This window comes from Trachymyrmex cornetzi, unplaced genomic scaffold, assembly GCF_001594075.2.
Source record: "Trachymyrmex cornetzi isolate Tcor2-1 unplaced genomic scaffold, Tcor1.1 scaffold83, whole genome shotgun sequence".
Lineage (NCBI taxonomy): Eukaryota > Metazoa > Arthropoda > Insecta > Hymenoptera > Formicidae > Trachymyrmex > Trachymyrmex cornetzi.
Window position 1 is genome coordinate 670,854 of NW_017300169.1, and position 15,045 is coordinate 685,898.

General features: G+C 35.8%; 1 protein-coding gene across 1 annotated transcript in view; it reads left to right on the forward strand.

The window, feature by feature from the left end:
* Positions 1–14,718, forward strand: part of LOC108768963 (dipeptidase 1) — a 108,700-nt gene extending 93,982 nt beyond the window's left edge. The window contains exons 9-10 of the mRNA XM_018519692.1: positions 7,003–7,138; positions 14,109–14,718. Coding sequence (XP_018375194.1) covers positions 7,003–7,138; positions 14,109–14,225 — 253 coding nt within the window. The 3' untranslated portion in view covers positions 14,226–14,718. The remainder of the gene's footprint in view (positions 1–7,002; positions 7,139–14,108) is intronic.
* The last annotated feature ends 327 nt before the right edge of the window (positions 14,719–15,045 follow it).

Genomic DNA, 15,045 nt, shown 5'->3' on the forward strand with positions numbered 1-15,045 from the left:
CCAATAAGCTTTTACGCTAGATTAAAATTCATATCGTTGCCATCAGAGACTGGTTACCGCATCGCATCCAAGAGTAGCCGTTTATGGACGAGCAAAGAGTTTAGGCTCTATTATCGTATTGCATGTATTGTGAGATGTCAAATCTAAAGTTTAAAGAGAAAGGAGTTTATTCAAAAAACATTACATATGTGTATATAATTTGTCAATATTAAAGAAAACTATAAAAAGTTAGTTTTTGTAAGCACACTGACAAGTAAACCTACGGATGTCGCTCACTAATTTTAATGAAACTTTGCATACTTGTAGAACTTTGAAAAATATTTGACACGTATTTTTTTATCGGCATAGGTCCACTCTGAATGGTGAAAACTACCCCTTAAAGGTAAGGATAGATTTCACATATTAGGTAAAATAAGTTGAAAATTTTAAAAAGTAAAATGGGTTAGGGGGTTTTTGGGGTCGCTGAAACTAAATCTTTTGTCAAAAAAACCTTTTGTATAAAATTCAAAAGTTTTCTTCACGTGCCACATGCGATCATGAGTAGATACGGCGGGCACACAAGCGTTTTCCCTTTTCACTGACGCATACATACACTGTAGATATGAGCGGTCTGATGTTTACGTTTTTTCAACAGAGTTGAAAAAATTGTAGATACGGCACGTAGCCGAAATCGTTAACATAGATTTTCAACTTATTTCATCTAATATGTTAAATCTACCCTTACCTTTAAGGGGTAGTTTTCATCCTTCAGAGTGGACCTTTGCCGATAAAAAAAATAGTGTCAAATATTTTTTAAAGTTCTACAAATATGCAAAATTGGTGTAACACTTCCGTAGATTTACTTGTGAGAGAAAACTATTTTTGTATTTATGATTATAATTACATGTTATCATAATTATCATTATTACTGCTATGTTAATAATAATAATTATCTATTTGATTTCAATCAGTCTTTCTTCGGCAGAGTTTGAATTGCAACGTTCAACTGATATAAAAAATTAAAAATATATAAAAAGCATTTACCGCGAAGGAATAATTAATTTCGAATTCACAGGGAAATTACAGATAAAATTGTATAGCATCCTGTATATACTTGATAGCAAAAGGTAAATGTTACGTCCAAAGTCTTATCGTCACTTAACATCCAAGTCACGATCGTGAAAAAGGACGGAATGATCGTCGATGGACACTTCCTGCCCAGGTTTTCCCCGGAGGAACTGAGATCCGCGTGTCGTTCTTTTCGCGGAACGATTCACCAGGCTTCGTGCTTTTCATCCCCATCCATAAATCACTGTCACTAGGGTTGAGCGAAACGTATTTTCCCGCGGAAACGGCATTTTTGAATTCGATTCTGTCGCACCGACGGGGCAAATAGACGAGGTACGAGCAAGACGGGTAAAAAGTAAAAAACGAGAGCCTCGGCGCTCGAGAAAGGCGAATCGATGTCCGCTAATCGCGTTGTCTCGTTGTCGATAGCATGACTTTTACGTGCTACGCAACGCACATTTTTACTATAGATTTAGCCTACAGAAATTCGCCGCTAGGTATCTCGCTGCGGCGACAAGTACTCGCACGTGTGATAAGCAGTCGCACGCTCTCTCGATCTCGATCGATAAAGAGACGGGCGGACAGGATTGGAAATTTCACGAATTGGAACAACGTTCGTGACCGTGGTCAACCAACAGCTCTCTACAACAGTACCCTAGCTCCTCGGACCGTCACGTTTCGACGGACTACATCCAACGAGGAGCGATTCGCGACAGGTCAATATTTTCATCAGTGTACAGTCGCCCGCGGCACGATTATTTATTTGTCACTGCAGTTACATAACAATTTCCACGTATCCCATCCATCCCGACGTATCTGTACATATTGTATGTATGTCGATTAATTCATAGCCGTAACAATAATTTTGCTTTCTTGATCATCATTACTTTTCATCATTTCGATGATAGAAAATTTATGAACGGACTGATAGAAATTTCTACCCATTGGTAAACAACATAAAAATATAGCACGATTCAGTTACATTGAATATATTGTACCCTTTGGGGATACGATTTCCATTTGTTTTTCCGATCATGGATAAAAGAAAGCATATCGTATTCCTAGAAAAATGGCACACAAGTTAAAATTTTTCGAATTTTGTATTATAAACGGATTGAGGTCTAAATATATATCGGCTTTCAATTAGAAAAGTGATACAAGTTGAATTTCAATAGAAAATTGAAAAAAATTGAAAATGGGAAAAAATGACAAATTAAAATGAGGTTAGTTTTTAGCGATTTTAACATAACACCCCATGACAAAGTTAATATCTACATTACTTCTGGATTTGAAATTTAAAACAAACCGTTTGTAATGAACTCTAGTTAACTCGCGTTTAATACTATTGTAATTATTTAATAATTATCTAATTTAAGGATAGTTTTAGAGGCTTAACATATCACCATAACAAAATTAATACCTATATGATCTAGACTTCAAACTTGGAACATATACTTATGATTAGCTCTAATTAAATTACGTGTATCACTGTAAATAATTATTTTAAGTAAGCAATTTTTCCCCCCGTTGAACAATTTTATATTTTTTATTTGTGTCACTTTTCTTGCGAGATGCGAACAAAGTTTTGCACTTCTTTTAAATATATAATAACATCTTTTATCTAAGCCCCAAGGGTAAACGAGGTTTATTGACTACATAAAAAAGTTCAGCTCAAGTTCATAAATTTCAAATGTATATAGAAACTATAAATGCCCATGGGTTCTTTGAAAGTTACTTTTTATTTCAAAGGAATTTACGCTCCAAGAAATCTAATCTTTACTAACTTAATTATTATCGAAATTGTATCTCGTGCCTATAATTATTTCTGTATAAAAAGCCACCCTGAAATCGAATATAATTATCAGAGATCATATATGCGCATTGTTTTCGTGGGCGATCATCTCGCGTTTGCAGTGCATAATGATGGACGTACTCGATTTGGAAATTTCCGAAATTGGAATAACGGCTCTCTGGATGCGGTCGGCCGATGCGTACAATATACAGTTACATAACTGCCAGTTTCAGCCGGGACACGACGCGCCATGAATAAGTCTCTAACCACTCTTGTTGGCCCGACATTGTCAGCAGAGCAGCTTTCGACAGCTCGTCCCCTTGCCTCCATCACCCCCGCGTTGTTGTAACCAGGTCTCTTCGAGCTCTCGTTATGACGTCTCGTAATGAGAACGTCGAAATTCTGTCGTAACCCCTTTTACCGACTCATTCCCGTTCGCCATCAGTAACGCGATTCAATGTATCTTCACGAAAGAGGTATCGACTGCATTCGTTCCCGTAATAATATTCCGGAGATAAATTAACGAAAATGTAGACAATTGCGAAAATGAAGGAACGTGACTGCTTCAGTAACCCTGCAGAAACGCAGACGAATATTATTCTCACGAATCACGAACGAGGAGATATCATCTCCTCTTCGCTAAAACTGAAATTTTAATTGGTGACTTCCTGCAATTATAATTCATATAATTCACAGGTAGACAATCTTTAGTGCTTGTACCGTACAGACGTACAAAATATCAAGCTATAAAGACAAAAAAGTGGATATCTTTGAACTTTAGAATGATAGCTTTCATTTGTAAAAATATAAAAATTCGTAACTTCTTTATCTGTAGTTTTAAAGAACTTTTTCGCAAAGTACAGCACTCTCTGCGTTAGCGTTAATAGGGTTGTCACAGATTCCTCATCCTAAAATTCCATAACTTTTCCCAGATTTTCAGACAAATTTCCTTGACTTTCAAATTTTTTACATTTTCGTCCTGATATGGAAACCGTTAAATATTTTATCGAAAGATTAATTTAACACAGCAATGTAAATTACTATTATTGTTGTTAACACTATTTGCATTTTTCATTGTAAAGTTGATAGTATTTCAAAACTGCATATAAATATGATGTATTAAATTTTTTAAAGCTATGAATTATAATTTTTCAGAAAATTTTACAAAGTTCTCTGACTTTCCTCTGATTTCCCTGACCATCTTCAATTTCCCTGACAATTCTCTGATTCCCTTGATTTTGTGGTAACCCTGGTTAAATCGGGTCGAGCGAATTTTGGTCTCGTAGCGCATTTTCGCCCTCCGCTCATAAGTGAAGATCGCACAAGGTAGGAAGGCGGGGCCGCTTTCCCGGCGTGCCTCTCTCACAGCAGTAAAGTAAGTTCGCCGCAGTCACCCAGCGTACTGGTAATTAAAGTAATGAAGGATAAACCGCCTGAAGTAACTCGTGTAATTTATCTGTGACTGCTTCCCGACTGGCTCATTATTGTACTTTGACCTTTCTCCATGCGAATTCACTTCCATCCCTTCCGTTTCTGACGTGCAGAACGTACGTCTAAATTTTTACAGCTGCGATAGTCTGCAAATAATTGTTTTAGGCGAAACGGTCGGAGAGATGAGCGAGAGCGTAACACAACGGTTGAAAGCAGAGATAATTTTCATATCGGGAAACGCGGCGAGAGAACCGCGGCCGTGCGTTTCACAAAATAATTCAAACTAAACATTTGTTCGCTAGAGAAATACGTCCGGGATAATACGAGGAAAAATTTGAATAAGTGGATATTTAATCAATAATAAACACGAGTGGTTTGCATAATTATTTCCGGCATCTTTTGTGAAAACTCATATTGAAAGAAAAGTGTTTCGTATTTATAACTATAAATTGAATAGTAAAATAATTGTGATTAAAACCCCCATAGTTCTATATAATACCAAAAAAATTTATATACATATATATAGTTGATATTGAAGATGACTATAATTTATCCTTACATGACTATAATTTGTAGTCATTTTCAGTGCCAACTAAAAAAATTGCATTGAAAAGATAAGTCTGCAATTTTTAATAAATATAAATAAAATTTAATAAAATGTTTGTATATGAGTTTATTTTATATTCAGGAAAAATATATTATTAATTCTAAGAATTAATATTTCCGAAGTAAGAACTATTAAAATTTGTACAAAACTCATTTTTTAAAGGAAAACTCGTAAAAACTTTTCCTACATGTCGTTTTTAATATTTCTGATAACTTTTTTATAGCTATTAAATCTGATACCGCTTTTGGATCGTATGTATGGTATTGGATATTAATTATTAACTTAACTGATTAATTCATATTTTTCATCAATAAAGTAAACTGATATACAAACATTTTATTAAATTTTATTTATACCCATTAAAAGTTGCAAATTTTCCTGTTTTCGCAATTTCCTTTTTCAATAATTAAACATATTCGAAAATGGCAGCTGATTATATAGTTGCAACACTTTCCCATAGAACACCATGTAGTTTGATACATAGAACTATATATATATATATATATATTTAAATATAATTATTACTTATTATAACATAATAACTATAAAAATTAAACTCTTAACTATAATTATTTTATCATGCAATTATAGTCATATACGAAGAAAACGGTTTTGCTGAAAATTTCAGTAGATACATATCTGATAATAATTTTGTTAGATAAAAATAATTATATTATAGAACGCTTAAACATTGAGGAAAATGCAAAAAGTTTGACATTCTAATATCTAGTTTAAGCGTCTCAGACAATTATTTTGATGATCGGTACAAAACTGTTTCCAGATTTGTGTCTAACTACAAAATTTTTAGACTTCAGCAAATCCATTCTTTCCGCGTAATTATGTACGAAATAGCTTTCCTTTCAGTGCGCTGACGAATATGCTCTCTGTTATCTGAACAAAGAGACACCATTCCGGAAATATTGTAAATAAAAACCGCATCATTAATCTCGCACAGGCACATATTAATTAACTTTTTTAATTCGCGTCTCTTGCATACATAAATAATGTGAGAGCTTTTTACAATGCGATCGCATCACCTATATACACTGAATAATTCAAGCGGACGAAAATATAATTCATGCTGCGGTGCAATAGATAGAAGAGTTGCACGTGCACGTAAAATTACTGCGGTAATACGAGGATACGCGAAGTTCCGGGGGTTGGACCCATAAAAGTTTCAAGCAGTTTTCTAATTTAAACTCCCGATGCTTTCTGCTTCATTAAAGCCCTATCTTATCGAGCGGAAATATTCATGTAAATTGTGGCCTTGGTGCGCACCGTACGTTCACAAGCTGGCGCTTCGCGGGACGGACATTATTTCCATATCGACTTTTACGGGGCGACGAAAATTTATCGCGGCGCGAGAGCGCAGTGTTTTAAAACAATATTTTCGGAGATGAAGGGAGACGAAATTATTTTCATCCTTGTTTGTGGCTCTGTCGGATGCGACGAAGTTACCCTGTTGACAAGTTGCCAACTGTCACTTCACTATCGTGATAAAATTTCGTTTTCTATGAAAAGGAACGAATTTCCAAGAAGAGGAATGAATTTTTTTATCTGATTAATATATGAAAAGAACAGTTTTATTAAAATAGTTAAAAATTTAGCTAGATACAAATCTGAAAATAAGTTCATCATCATTAAAATCATTAAAATAATTAAAACAATTTTAAGTAACTTGACCACCATATCACGTAATAATTTTATTAATTGTCCAAATAAAACTATTTTCACACACAGAATGTATCTAACTAAATTGTAAATACTTCAGCAAAATCGTTCTGTAATGATTAATCTATTAGATGGAAAAGAATGTAATACCATGTTTTTAACCATTTTATCAGATTTTAGTTTATTTTTATATAAAATTTATAGATTCAATAAAAATATTGAAAATGGTGTTTCTTTCAACGTAATGTTAGCAACGTAAATATCGCTAAAATAATATAATTACACATTTTATTTTTTATAATTACATAATCTTCTATTCTGAGCTTTCCAAATTGACACACTTGGAAAGAAGATGCAACTCGATCTTTACGATATTTCTATTCTAATCGATCACCTCGTATGGTTTTTCATCTGCAAATCTCAATAAAGTCTCATCATAAATTCTTTGTCTCAGAACACCAACGGGTCTGGAGGATGTCAGCAAGTATCCGGAGCTCTTCGCGGAATTGCTAGCGCATGGATGGTCGGAGAAAGACATCCAGAAGTTGGCTGGTCTGAATCTTATACGAGTGTTCAAAGCGGTGGAACAGGTAAATTATTCTCTAGTCGTAGAGGAAAAAGGAGAAGAGGATCATTTCTCCTCACATTCAACTTCTCGCATCGCTTGATGAAAAGAACGGACGCGTGTCGAAAGTGGAAAAGTCGCACCGATGAAAGGATAGAAGAAAAGAGAGAGAGAGAGAGAAAGAAAGAGAGTGAAGAGATCGGAGGAAAGCGTTCTCGTTTCTGCCACGAAATAACCGATGGCCTGGTTCGGGTTAGCCGAGTCGACCAATATCGGATTTAATAAAGCACACAAATCATGCATCCAGTCTGCACGCTGCATCGTCGGACGAGAGAGAGAAGCCGATTGGGCGGACCATGATTTTTGTTCCCTTGGAGTGTTGCCAGTTGTAGAACCAGCTGGCACTACCCACTAACCTATCTGATAGTTCCCTTTCTCTCTTTCTCTCTATCTTATTCATGCCTATGACGTACAGCCACGGCTACATATGGTGCATGTATTAAATGGCTCTGAAGTATCGCTCAGCATCACTCAACACTGACGTTTCGTAATATAAGTACACTTGGTGAAAGATAAGCTCGGACGTTCCAGGGAGAGTCGTTGCACCTGGAACTCTCTTTCGCTCGTCAACGTTAATTAAAACTCAACGCCCGAAGCTTGTTTACGTATGAAGTTACGAGAATCGCAATTGTTCTCCGTTTAACAAAAAGAAAAACTAACTAGTAATAATATTTTTACTGTTAGGTTTTCTGTCGAAATAATGACGGGAAAAAGAATATCAACATCGCTGAAGATTTAAAGTTGCAATGCTTAAATTAAAAACGATCTCCATTTATTCGTTTATTTGATTATAATATTATGTCGATATTTGCTAATGGAAATGTATCATTAAAAATTCATCTCATTCTCTACTTAACTGAAATTGAATTAAACTCTCTCTAATTTGATTCGGCTTCTACACTTTGGTCACTCGATTAATGTCTCGTATATTTCAATGTTAAACGCCCAGTTTTGCGGAGTGCAGTCGAATGCAGATCGTCCTATGAGAATTCCGGCGCGCCTGAAAATGTTTCAGTCCGGATATTACCCGGTGGTACACGCCCCGACAGGAATGATGTGAGAAATTATGTGCGCCGGATGTTCCGGATGTTTGAGGACGCTCAGGATGGCCGTTGTTGAAATTACTGTGATAATTTAATTGCGGTGCGGCGTGGTCAACGGAACCGCGGATTATTCGTCCGAAGCAGGAGTTGTTTATTATATTTAGAGAAGAATGTATATCATACATATACTTTTGTACATGTATATACATACATTTGAATTGTAACGTAATAAACCCGCCGCAGTGAATTACGCGTGAAAGCGTAAATTTTGCGTTCGCGTGGCAATCCTCCGGGCGTCGGTTTCCGTAAAAACAAAGACACAGCGATCACTCCAGCTAGGATAGTTGCAGAATTAAAATTATCCTCTGAATTTTCCGATGATTTATCGTCGTGTCGCGAAAAAATGTCGCGTCCGCGGCTTTAAAGGACACGTGAGAAAGCTGCGAGACGCACAATGGAAGTCTAATGGTCGCGTATTATTCGTAAGCGCGTCTTCCCTGTCACGGCGTTTTAAATTATTCCAATCTAACTTGGCGGATGCAATTTTCCAGATCCGGCCGCGGAGAGAATATTATTTGATTATCGGAATATGAAAATGTGTGACTTTCTACATCGAGGATAATTTGTAGCGCTCGAGTCGCGTAGAATTTCCGCGCTTATGAATCCAATTTCTTCCGACTAGGAGACGACAACTTGCCATTAATTCTCGATGCGCAAATTCGCGGAGAAGTCGGCATATCTTCTTACCTGAGACGCGCGCACACACACACACACACACACACGCGTACGCACATTTGCACTACGCTTTTCTCATCGCAATGAGGTTGACGAGGGTTGGCAATCCAACTCATCCTTTGAGCAATTCCAACTCATCTCATCGCCGTTTTCCGCTCCACGGAAAACGTCGTTGGCGGTGGACCGGGTTATACGAGGCAGGCGAGAAACGTCGTAATTGCTGAAATAATGGTCGTGCCTACAGTATGGCACGGCGAACAAAACGGTGGCGATTACGTTACCTTGAAATTCAATTCCGCTATTGTTCCTCGCACCAGAGGGACGGAATTCGTAGGAACTTTGATACTGTTTCGTAAGACCGCGACTCCCCCGACAAACGCTCGTCCGTAAGGATCCGTCCGGAAACAGTCGTGCAAATTCCTCGAGCGTAATGCAATCAGTGTCGCGTACATTCACATTATGTAAATCACCGTACCACTTCGAAACACGCTAATGTCGGGTCAAGACTTTTTCATTTACTCTTCCCTTTGTTCTTTAAGATAAATTGTAATAACTGTGATCCGCATATATTTCTCTTTTATGTGCGTGAAAGGAATTTATTTCAAAATGTTGCGAAAGAGGTTTACACCGCACATATGAAGTTGTTTTCCTTTCTTTTATAAAAGTGTGTACATAGCAAAGGCTTTACCTTTGTCATTGGTGCTTATAAAAGCAGAAATAGAAACAGTATAATAATAGAAATAATGTAATATGAAATAATATAATGTTTTAATTATACTAATATTATATTTAAAATAATGACCTTTTCAAAATAATTAAGTAATTCGATTTCAACGTAATGATACAATTTCTCGGGAATATTATACTGCGGGGATTCATTTTCAATTTACGGAAAGCAGAATTGAATTTCGGTCTCTTTCTTCTTAAGATTTTTCCTTCCTATTATCAAATCCCTTTCATTAGCGGAACCACTGATGAACAGTCATCAACATGCCACACGCAATAATGCAATTAGCATCGCGCATACCGTACCATTATTGGCTTGCTGCATATCGATCGCCATTACATTCTGCTGAAAACATCCAACAGAGTTTTTCTAAATTCCGCCCTCATTTCATCCACATTTTATGTCGTTGAAACAATTTTATGTCTCGTAAATATCGGAGTACGTAAAATACGTATTGGCAAGTGTGATGTACTATCATCCACCAAAGTGTCTATTTTCGAGAAATACAAACTGTAGTGCGATCACAATATATAACTAAGTATATATATATATATTTATAATTGTACATTTATAAATATATATATACATACAAATAAATTGTGATAATTATATAATTTGTTTAATATATAATTGAATTTAATTATAATTTAATATATCGTGAAATTTTTCATATAAGTATACTCGTATATTGAAATGTATTAGTTTTAAAGAAATACATTCAGTTGGAATGATTTAAAAAAAAAATATACAACTCTCATTTATGGCATTCAATTTTTAAAAGAGAGATTGAGAAATAACTTTCTGTGTAATTCAATTTTAACAATAATATGAACTTTAATAAGATGTTGACACGTTGTATAGTTTTTCAGATCTATCCATTAATATCTCACATTCAATATGACGTGCTCTCGTTCATGAAGATATTTTCTGCAAGCACATAAATCAAAGTGAATTTAATTTAATTTTTCATATACAAGTATTAAATTTAAATGTCAAAGTTCAAGAATAATTTTCATTTCGCGATATTTAATTTTTAGAATAGAAATTCACGGCTTTCAGCTTTGTGCAGTTCTCTCTCTAATTCAGGAAAATATGAACTATAACAAGGCAGTCTGTGCATTTATGATGAAAATCCTTCAACATTTATTAACTTTTAATCTCTTCGTCATTAATTTCTTCGAACGCGCACGATTAAAATTTTGAAGTAAAAAAAAAAGTATCAATTTTAAAGTAGAATATTTAGAAAGATCAGCAGAGAAAAGGCTATTACATCTGTGAGACGTCCGTATTGCTGGCGTTTATACCGTAAGTACCGTAACGTTACGTGCCCGAGGCATGAAAGCGACAATAAAGGCGGATTTGATTAGACTGTCGACGTCCTCCTATATCGCCCTCTCATTTCCTTTTCTGCGTTGTCTCGTAGCCGGAGATGCGCGCCGCCATCGCTCTCTGTATTCGTTTAATTGAAAATTCAGCGAGGCGGCAAAATGAAGCTTTACGTACACAGGATTTACGTCACGGAGTGTTGAGCAAAAATGACGTTTATAAACGTCTAACATAACACGTGATATGTCCATTTTTTTCTAAAATATTTCTCCATTGTATGTTACATTAAAATATATATAAAAGAGAGAAAGAAAAGAAGAAAACAATGAATCGAATAAAATTACAATTTTCATCTTAAATATCGTTTACAAAAAATTGCCTTTGTGTTTTTTTTAAGTACTATATTTCTTTTTCTATCAATAAGAGAAAAAAATTTAAGACTTTGCAATCATTTTTTTTAATCTACAGATATTATTTTAGGAATATTTCTCTTTTTTTTTAACAATTAATACTCATATATGCTCTTCTATCTCCTTCACAGAATATTGGTTTCTCGCAACACAGATAACCAATGACCGAAAAATTACAGTTGCGTTTGCACGGCGTAAATATTTGTGATAGGACGCCATCTTCCTGTGACGTTCGTTTAATTGAAAATCTGCGGGGTGGATTTCGGGCGAGAGTGAAATTTACGTCACGCCATCCTAATATGTATTCCAGTGGGATCGACCCCAAACGGAGAACATCGTTTTCTTACTTTATGAAAGCAAAATAAATTTTTAAAAGAGTGGGAAAAAAACGTGGCCAGCATTTCCAAGTCAATAAAAGCTTTTTACATCCTGACGCTTTATCGATAAATTATTTCAGTACAAATCAGGGAGATTCTCTTCCTCTTCGTGATGTAAAAAATTTTTTTCTTTTCGAAGCGCCAATGGGAGAAGCGCAGGAAGGATCTCAAATTTAATGACATTTTTTATACCTTTCCTCTATATGAAACATTCATTTCTTTCATTTCTTTTCGAATATCACTGATGCAGCGTACCTTCAATCCTTGTATCTATTTAATTAATGAAGGTACATCTACTCAAACCTATTAACTTTCATCAGAGTAACAGAATTTCAAATAATTAATAGAGAAGAGAGTAGAAAGCATAGTGAATATTATAGCAAATAACGAAAAATTTTTCAAAGCACACCAAAGAAAAACCTGGTAATATTATAGTTACATCCATTAACGACATTATTATTATTTTTAGCTTCATTATTTCGTTCTGTGTTTTGTATTACTTCGGCTTCAAATACTGTGTTCAATAATTTTGTATATTACAGCACTTAAGAGAATGCTATGCTGAATTGTTTTGGAAGGCTATTAATGAATAGCGACTCTATTAATTTTCCTCTTATACATTTTAATATAACGTATTTTACATATTATATTATAACTAAGTTAATATTATTAGGTTATAATATAACCCTAGGTTATAATATAATAGGTTATAAATAACTATATTATAACTGTATTTTGTTTAGCACGTCGGTATAATATGTAATGAACATTACCAAATATAATAATATTAACCAACTGTTTAATAATAATAATTAGAAAGATAATATTTAGAAAATTAAAATTAGAATTTAGTTACCCTGGCAGAAATGTATATGCAGTTTTTCCTAGACATACATTCAGTTACTATCTGTATTACTTTATTCTCATTAGTTGTAACAACTGTGTATAGGAAATGGATAAGAACTTAGTAGATTTATTAAGTAGCTGTGAAGCATTTTTCCTGATAAAAATATGTGCAATTTGCGTAAATACCAGTTATTATCTAGTTATTAATATAAATTATTATTAGTTAAAATCCATTTATATATTATCCTGTTTATGTTCAGCAAACAGATCCAGACATTGTTTCTGAGGAATAACTGTAGATGGTTACATCTGGATTGGAATTTTAAGTATAGTTTTATTTTTCATTATCAGTTACTAGACAAAAGTTAATATACTATCCAGTAATAGTTCAAAAAATACGTGAAATCTTCATCAGAATAATTTTGATTGTATTTATCAAACATTTGACTGAAATTATTTTATAAAAATTTTTATAACTATAACCAGACTTTTTTTCGGTGCATGCATGAAGTTTGTTTTCCAATTCTTTTATCGCCCATCTCATTTTGTTAGTGGCGCACATAAATTGCTGTCCATACAGCAGACTACAAATGCGTTAATCTCGTCTCGGAATAGCAAACTCTGATCCACGTCGTGTACATCGCGGCGATTTTTCGTCATCATGCGGAAAAGGGGCGGCATGTCGCGAGCATCGCTGACGCGTTCGTCAGCCGTCGAAAGCTTCGTTTTCGGCTAAAGCACGTGAGAGGTTAATGGGCTTCACCGAAAATTGATGGGCGCCCGTGCATGCCCGTGTGAAATACTCACACCGGCGCCAATCTTTTTACCCTCGATCCCGTATGCGCTCGTCTTTACCTTTCATAGACGCGCCGCGCGCCGCGCCGTCCTGGGAGGCACGCGAGCTCCGATCTTTTTATTTCGCTTCCTACAACGGCAATCACCAGGCACGATTTTTCCTGAAAACATTCGCGAGGTGCCGTGGTCTTCCATCTTCGCCGCTTCTCTTCCTCCATCTCGCGGGTTTTAGAAGCAGCGTCAAAATTCATTTCGGCTTTTTTCATGAGCCACCGGAATGTATTGAAGAAAAATGAGGAGAACCCGTCTTTCGCTTTTAAGCGCGCGACGAGCACACTTTGTAAATGTATCGATCTGCTCACTGATACGAGCAATTTAATCTTCTTATGTATACGTCTAACATTTCGAGAGCCTTTTAAATCTATAGAAGTTTGCTGCATCGTGAATCGCTCATTGACTTGTGATTCATGGACGTACAGGTATGCGGATTACAATGAGTGATCGACAGCTGTAGTCCATGATTGGTAGTATTGTTCCATGAGCACCAAACGCTTCGATACAAGTCTACGACTACGGCAATGCGTATCAAAGGACTAAACGTATAAATCATCATAAGCCACGCTTTAACAGTCAATAAATCACATTTACTACATCGTAGCGTTCTCTATGTGTGCAGATTCGCGACAACCTGGCCGCTGAAGGGATGGAGCCACTGGAGGAGGAGATCCCGCAGGAGGATATAATCGGTCGTGATTACTGCCGTTACAACATAAAGCGTCCGATGACGCCTTAAGCTGCCGGAATCCTCTCAGCGAACGCCGCGAAACGTAACTCGCAAACGAGTCGAGTGATCGAAACAGAAACAGAGAGATATAAAGTATACAGAGAAAAGAGAAAGAGAGAGAGAAATAGAAGAGGAGAAATGAGAGGAGTGGAAAGGCAAAAGTTCACTGCCCCAAAGGGAGTAAAACTCACCCTTTACAACTTTACCACCAAGTTTTTGAGACCCCTCGCGTCTCCTAGAGACGACACGGTATCCGCTGCACATACAGATATGCACACGTTCTCTCCCTTTCTCTCTCTCTCTTTCTTTCTCTCTCTCTCTCTCTCTCTCTCTCTCTCTCTTTCTGTCTTACCTCTTTCGATCCTTCTCGCCGTTACCCACGATTCTCATCTTTGTACGTAAGTAGGTAGATAAACTCGATTTCCGCCAAGGATCTTGGAGCCAGGAGATGTGAGTATTCGCGAAAAATATCAGGACGGTCAGTGAAACGTCAGTACCGTGACTAAGGGCACAGCGTCGTGAATAAAAATTGTAGTTAGACTAACAATGAGCAGTCGCATCGCTAAGTTATTTCTAGAGATAAAATAAGATCCGACTTGCAAGTTTTACTTCCGTCTTTTAGCTCTTTTATCGCTTGATCTGCTTCACAAAGAAACATAGTAATGACAAAATAATAATTATACAAGTTTTATGTCATTCCCTTGTTCCAAAAGTAATACAACTTAAAAAATTAAGTTTCACAGAAAAGCAAAAAAGTATTTTTCAAAGAAAATTATTGATTAATCAAATAATAATATCGGCAAAAGAATATATTCTTAAAAACATGATC